This window comes from Salvelinus alpinus, chromosome 10, assembly GCF_045679555.1.
Source record: "Salvelinus alpinus chromosome 10, SLU_Salpinus.1, whole genome shotgun sequence".
NCBI classification, from domain to species: domain Eukaryota; kingdom Metazoa; phylum Chordata; class Actinopteri; order Salmoniformes; family Salmonidae; genus Salvelinus; species Salvelinus alpinus.
The window spans coordinates 18,946,348-18,953,623 of record NC_092095.1 but is presented as its reverse complement, the minus strand read 5'-3'; the positions used below and the strand labels follow the sequence as shown (position 1 = coordinate 18,953,623).

General features: G+C 49.2%; 2 protein-coding genes across 2 annotated transcripts in view; both read left to right on the top strand.

Annotated features, from left to right (window-relative positions):
• Positions 1 to 194: 194 nt before the first annotated feature.
• On the top strand, positions 195 to 6,445 carry LOC139531643 (E3 ubiquitin-protein ligase RLIM-like). Its single transcript, XM_071328287.1, has 4 exons — positions 195 to 445; positions 1,570 to 1,725; positions 2,322 to 2,444; positions 2,648 to 6,445. Exons 2-4 carry the CDS (start codon positions 1,578 to 1,580, stop codon positions 4,534 to 4,536), a joined length of 2,160 nt encoding a protein of 719 aa, XP_071184388.1. The 5' UTR covers positions 195 to 445; positions 1,570 to 1,577; the 3' UTR covers positions 4,537 to 6,445.
• Positions 6,446 to 6,807: 362 nt separating this feature from the next.
• Positions 6,808 to 7,276, top strand: part of LOC139531642 (phospholipid-transporting ATPase IB-like) — an 87,118-nt gene continuing 86,649 nt past the window's right edge. The window contains exon 1 of the mRNA XM_071328284.1: positions 6,808 to 7,131. Coding sequence (XP_071184385.1) covers positions 6,984 to 7,131 — 148 coding nt within the window. The 5' untranslated portion in view covers positions 6,808 to 6,983. The remainder of the gene's footprint in view (positions 7,132 to 7,276) is intronic.

The window sequence follows — 7,276 nt, the reverse complement described above, 5'->3', positions numbered from 1 at the left end:
CGCGCACAGACATTGACAAACGAAAAACATTTAATTATGTATACGCGCACAGACATTGACAAACGAAAAACATTTAATTATGTCATTTTCCAATGCTATTTTGTGGGTTATACCTCATTCTAGAATCATTCAGACTGCGGGGAGAAAAATTATCAAACTTCGTGATTTTATGTAAAATACATTTTTGAAAAAGAACCTGTTGGAAATTGTAAACAGTCGTCTTCATAGTTAAACAAATATTAATACATATATACATTGATTGAAACACAACAATTAGCTGTTTTAATCCTCGTAGTCGTGCGGTTTCATTGGGTGGGAACTAATCTGACACTGATAGTGTTTGGTCGGACGGTGAGAAGTGTAGCACAGGTGGTCCCATCTTGGCTACATTGTAATCAGAGCGGAGAGGAAAGCAAACCCGTCCATATTACAGCTGCTGTGTCAGGTACAACAATCCCTTTAAATTTCGTTGTCATTGCCATTTCCTCGAGCCAATAACACTGTTTAGATTGAGTATAGTATGTACTCTGTTCGTGTGTTGCTTGTCAAAAAAAAAGTATTATTTATTGGTCAAACCTTTCACCAAAAGATGGCTAGTTAGCTGTCGACAGCAACTAACAAATGCGTTGCGCATTCAAAATGACAGCTCGTCGCTTTGAAAGGCAACGTGAAACCTGCGTATAGGTGTGAACAAGATTTTTTTGTAGTTGGAGACGTTTATATAATTCTGTTGCAATAGTTAGGTGACGATTCTTTGTCCTCTACATAGTCAGTTTGTATGGAGCCCGACTTTTCTTTGTCATGTCCCTCCTCCGTAGTGCAATGTTTGGACTCTCGACGTGTCTGTGATCATTCCTGGGTCGGTGATTGGTAACTAGGTAGGATGACAACGTCAGTTTTGTTGCTCCTCCTGTGTTCTCCAACATGGCCTTCTGTATTATGATGCTTTGTAGAGACTGCATTATTGCTCCAAATACCGTGATTGTTGCAACATTTACGGCCGACGAAATATTTTTTGCTGTCTATCGCAGTGGCATTGATGCTGTTGTGTATAGCTTTTCTGATGAATCCGAGGTTAGCCAGCTAGCTGTCGGAACAGGGAAGGTTAGAATTTTGTTATGTCAGCTCAGCCGACCTCTTACGGGCCATGTCTCATTCCACATCAAAATGGAAGTTGTTGTTTTAACTTGTCGTCATCGTTCATGGCTAAAGGTTGGCCACAGAAACCGGTTTAATAACGTAAAGGCGACGGGAGTTGCAGTCACATAATTCTGTTGATCGAGTAATAGCCTTTCTGTAAATCCTACTTTCACGTGACACAGAAGCTATTGGACTGCGGTTTTTCCCCAGGGAATTGGATGATCAGTAAAGCCTCGTTCTAATCCATGCTTGTCAAGTGTGTCAGTGATGTGTACATTAGTTGTATAGAATCTGTCAAATATGTCTGATCCCAACTCAATTGCTCCCTATGATTGAATGATGGATGCATCACAATAGCAGTGCCCTGGTAAGATCCAGCCAGGTGTTCCACAATTCTGACACCCCTATCACCCCTTCCGTGTGCACCAGCGGTTTCCATGGTGATGGACCCTCCCGGTGGGCGAGACGAGCGGCGGCGTCAGGCGGAGCGTCTTAGAAGGGAGGAGGCGTACTATCACTTCATCAATGATCTGAGCGAGGAAGAGTACCGCCTCATGAGAGACAGCAACCTGCTGGGCACACCTGGTGAGAGGAACCTAGAACACCTGAACTCACTAGAACCCCAGGAACCTAGAACACCTGACCTCACTAGAACCCCAGGAACCTAGAACACCTGACCTCACTAGAACCCCAGGAACCTAGAACACCTGACCTCCCTAGAACCCGCTCCAATCGCTCAGGGCAGTGGTGTTTGCTGGTTTTCCTCCATGTTTTTAAATCACAGGCTAATTTGTATCAGGACAGCCACGTGCCCGGTCCCCCTAGCCAATCAGTGGCGCTAATTAATGCCATGGAGAAAGGAAAACCAGCAGGACTGCAGCCCTCGGATTAGCGTAGTTGTCCACCCCTGTCCAAACCCAATACACTAATGCAGACTTGCTAATACAATCTAATATAGGCCGTCATTGTAAATAAGAATTTGTTCTTAACTGACTTACCTAGTTAAATAAAGGTAAAATAAAACACAAACATTTGTAATAACACAATAATATCACATCATAATATAATGTCTCCATGTTGGCCACTAAGGGCTGAACTGGACCCTCAACAATGAAGCATATAACCCACCCCATATCATACACCCTCCATCTTGACCTAACAGAGGACATGTTGTTCCCCAGGTGAAGTGACAGCTGAGGAGCTACGGCAGCGCCTGGACGGGGCAAAGGAGCGTGTGTCATCTCAGCCCCGACCTGAACCACGCCCACAAAACACAGAGACCGGAGAAGAGGAGGGAAGCAGCGGTGAGGAGAGAGGGTTAGGAGGGGCATGGAAGGAATATAGGGGAGGAAATGGATGCTAAAGTGTCTAGCCCGTATAACCTAAACTTGACAGGATGTTATGGGTCTCAAAAGGTTTATAACCTAATTGCTGCTGTATAGTATGCTGAAGCATTACTAGATAATTACAACTGACTCAGTTCAGTAACGAGCCGCTGTCTGTATAGGTACTGCTGAGCCGGGAGCAGAGACGTCTAATGGCGACTCACTGCTGGAGTGGCTGAACACGTTCCGACGAACCGGGAATGCCACGCGGAGCGGCCAGAGCGGCAACCAGACGTGGCGCGCGGTCAGCCGCACCAACCCCAACAGTGGAGAGTTCCGCTTCAGCCTGGAGATCAACATCAACCATGAGCAGCCAGAGCCAGGAGAGCACAGTGACACCCCCGACCCCTCAGAGTTGTCCCCTGTCCCCCCTCCATCCATGGCGTCCATACGCACTTCCCCCTCCACTCGCCCCTCACCCTACACCCCTGCCCGGCCCTCCCCCTATCCCTCACCTCGAGCAACCCTGGGCAGGAGGGCTCAAACCCGCCGTACACGCAGTACTACCACCACCCCTCCTCTGACTCCAGCACCCTTCACCTCACCCCTGTCCCCCCCTACTGCTCTGAGTACAACAGCCCTCCACCTCCCCCCATTCCCCATCACCCCCCCTACCCTTCCAGATCAAAGCAGCCCTCCACAGCTCCAGTCCCCAAGCGGAGCTTCCTCCCCAGAGGAGAGGCAGGAGGAGGGTGTTGCTACCCTGGACTGCCCCCGTGTAGCGCCCCAGCCTGGCCCCCAGGGGGCGTCTGTGGGGCGTGAGCCACGCAGCAGCAGGACTCGTTCCCGCGGCCGGACCCGCAGGGCTGCGGCAGGAGGTGGGACTTCCTCCCGGTCGTCTAGGAGACGTAGCCGCTCCCCTCTTCAGAGAAACCCAGCCCCTAACTCCGCTACCTTATCCCCTAATGGTGGGAGTGGAAATGGTGGCTCTAATAATATCCACACTGCCGAGCCCAGCAATGGAACTGCTTCTGTCTCCATGGAGACCGGTGAGGCCGTGTCAGAGCCGGCTGTAGTAGCAGAGCCTGGTCCAGAGGCAGGGGAGCAGGAGGCAGAGGCACACACGGCCGGGGCGGGGGGCGCAGGAGGGGTACGCCGCCATCCCACCATCATGCTGGACCTGCAGGTGCGTCGCATCCGACCGGGAGAGAACCGGGACCGAGACAGCATCGCCAGCCGTACCCGCTCCCGGGCCCGCGCTGCCGAGAATACCGTCACCTTCGAGAGTGACAGTGGAGGCTTCCGGCGCACCATCTCCCGCTCGGAGCGGGCCGGGATCCGGACCTACGTCAGCACCATCCGGATCCCTCTGAGGAGGATCAGTGAGACTGGCCTGGGGGAGCCCAGCTCCACCGCCCTGCGCTCCATCCTCAGACAGATCATGACCGGCTTCGGAGAACTCAGCTCCCTCATGGAGACGGAGGCTGACTCTGAGACCACCGGGGGCACGCCAGGTCACCAGGACCCTGCTGGACCCAACGCAAACACCACCACACAGGCCTACCATAGCCACGGCAACGAGAGTGGAACTGGGGCGGAAGGTCAGGCAGGAGGGGTGGAGATGGAGACCGAGGGAGCGGCAGGGGCCGAGGAGGAAGGAGGCCAGGAGAGATTAGTTGGGAGTGATGGCGGTGCCGGTGGAGTCCCCACCCCCAATGAGGGTCGGCCGACGACCAGGGACACAAACAACCTGGTGGAAAACGGCACACTGCCCATCCTGCGTCTAGCCCACTTCTTTCTGCTCAACGATGAGGAGGATGAGGAGCACCCTCGTGGCCTGACCAAAGAGCAGATCGATAATCTGGCCACGCGCACCTACGGCCAGGCCAGCCTGGAGGGAGAGGCGGGGCGCGCCTGCAGCGTCTGCATTAATGAGTATGCCCAGGGGAATAAGCTGCGCCGCCTGCCCTGCGCCCACGAGTTCCACATCCACTGCATCGACCGCTGGCTCTCTGAGAACAACACCTGCCCCATCTGCAGGCAGCCCATCCTCCCTGTGCACCAGGACTGACCCTGCCCTGACCTTTGATCTCTAGAACCCCCTGACCCTAGACCGCCACCAGCTACACCTTGCCACCTGTTGGCTGAACTGAGCATGCCCGAGCGGAGTGGACGGTGCATGTACATAGCGCTTTAATGTTTTCATTTATCATTGCGCTATCCATTGAGGGGGGGAGAAAAAACTATAAATGCAGAGAATTAACAAAGCTTTATTTTTTTAGACTTATTTTATTTTCAGCACTTTTTTTTCCTTTTCTTTCCTCCTTGTTTCTCTTTGGCCACTCTGTCATGATGTCACTGAGGTCCACATGTAAAGATAGGACTTATGCTAATGAGCTACTATAGCCAGCTGCTGCTCCTCTACCTGATGCGCTGTGACATCACCCTGTCACAACCAGACTACAGTAATCAGTCAGACACATCTCTGGACTTGATTTGGTTGAGAACGTGTAAATATGTCACCGCCTCCTGTGTTTTGGGGTTGAGAAGAGAAAGTCCTCCTCAGTCGCCTTGCATTTTAATCAGAAGCAGGAAACAGCCATTTTAAGTTAAAGCTAATATTGGAATCCTCCATTTTAAAGCTCCAACATTCCTTTCAAAGTGTCCTCTATGATTTGACGTTGTGTGGACAAAGGCTGTCATGTATTCTGACTTTTGAATGAGTTTTCACTTGGTCAGTGGTCCCAAGGATCCTGTTGTCTGCCCACCTGTTCAGTATATTTCAACCTAGCCATCTAACCCCACAGATCCACAGTGGATGTTCAACATTTCATTCCGTTACAGCCTTTGACACTAAAATATTAGTACCCCAAGTCAGAAAGAAACATCTAAAGCAAAAGATGATCAGGAAAGTGTGTGATTTAGCAGCAAGCACTTGTAGTAGGACTTGTCTGTTACAGAGACAGGCCAATAATGTTGATGCTAGACAAGGAGTTGTGCAATAACATGGAGGGAAGGAAGGACTGTTTTTCATAGTTACATTTTTAAACATTATAGTGCTGTTCGTTCTCCCATGTTTACTCCTTGGCATCAATGATTAGTTCCTCTGTTGGGAAATAGAGTATCTGCTCAGTAGTATTCTGTCTCTCTACCCTCGGTCTAGAGATACCCCCTTAATTAAAAAGTAGTTCATCACCTCCCACTCCTCTAACGTCTGTGTTTTAAAGTCCCAGCTCTGGTAGAACCTGCCTGTCATGGCCTGATTTCCATGTTCACAAACCTGAAAGGAATGAATAGGTGAAAGCAAAATGGTTCCGGCTCCACTCAACCATTTTCTATATCTATCCAATCCTTTCAGATCAGTGAACAACAGATTTCTTCCTCCATTAGCCTGGCCTAGATCTCAATAGGCTCTTCCTGCATGCAGTATCACCATGTTACCACCAGGGGCAGTATTCACCACAGTACAACATGGTGAGAACTGGAGGCCAGTGTTATTGGTGTCCAGGTAAGGCAGGGGTTTTCTGTCATTTGAATCCTGACTTTTGTCATGCAGACCCATGAGACAGGGGTGTGATAATTGGGTAATATTGCTCTTTGTATACTGCAGAATCTGAGCGTACGTGCACTGTGGAGCTGTGAGTGTGATGAATAAGTGTGTGTGTGCGGTAGAGCTGAAGGAAGTGACAAAACAGAATGTCATATGATTTAGCAGCATTAATCAGTCACCCGAATGTTAATCTAAGACCGAGTGGGAGGGTCCGTGGCCATCGAATTCAGAATTTAGTATTTATTCTGTTCCTATTTAATGAGATCAAAAACATAATTTGAGATATTGAATACTTATTGTTATGTGATGAGATTAAAACAATAAACTGTTAAGATTAATGTGTTCTGTTACTGTGTAATATAAATATACAAGGGTTTTCTTCTCTGCTCTAACAATGGAATTAAATACAGCTTTGTTATGCCTGGAGTTATTTTGTGTGACTTTGTGTTTGTGTTCCTCACACAGAACCACTGGTTTTATCCACATCTCCTCCTATGACACGACATAACCCAGTGTGATGGTTTTTCTCCCTGTCTTTTAATTTGACTTTCTCTCTAGGCTACAAATTACTCCTAGGCCTATGAAATTAGATGAATGTAACACTTCATTTTTTAAATATCCAAATATTAAATGACCATCGTGCTAATAGTCATATTCCCTACACCCATTTAGCATGCTATTTAACCTAGCTCTGCAGTGTTGGCCTCCTGCAGCCTATGGCTACTGCGTTACTAGGTTATTTTTACACATGACATGTTAGACTATTAATTTATGGGACACATTGGTTACATGCATATCCAGTTGAAGCAAAGTGAGTCTGAACGAAGGAACGAGGTTAGCCTTTTTGTGAGTTTGGCTGAGGACGAAGCCGCACGAACACATGGCATATATGCGCGCCCTCGTCGCTGCTGAGTCGACCTACCACGGTCCCTCGTCCTACTGGTCGGTTATGATTCATCTCCGAGCGAATGCAGCCTTGTCCCGGGCCCGCATTCCCCGCTGTGACAGTGAGCCACGAGCATGCCAGTGCCTCGGACGCCCTCTTCCAGCCTGATACAGACCCGCACAAGTTCAGGATGTATTTCAACCGGCGATCGAAGATCCACAGCGAGGGTGGTAAGCGTGGCTAGAGGGGACGACGCATGTACTGTAGTCTACAGTAGGCTAGTACAGCTCCATGGGTAATTATAGGGGTTGAACTGGCAGCGACATAAACATTGCGACGAGGACGGATTGATTGATTCTAATGACAATTTGTGCA

Excerpts from the sequence above, each read along its gene's own strand:
- LOC139531643 (XM_071328287.1), top strand. The coding sequence starts at position 1,578 with ATGGTGATGGACCCTCCCGGTGGGCGAGACGAGCGGCGGCGTCAGGCG. Across the intron at positions 1,726-2,321 it reads CAACCTGCTGGGCACACCTG|GTGAAGTGACAGCTGAGGAG; the intron begins GTGAGAGGAACC and ends GTTGTTCCCCAG. Across the intron at positions 2,445-2,647 it reads AGAAGAGGAGGGAAGCAGCG|GTACTGCTGAGCCGGGAGCA; the intron begins GTGAGGAGAGAG and ends CTGTCTGTATAG.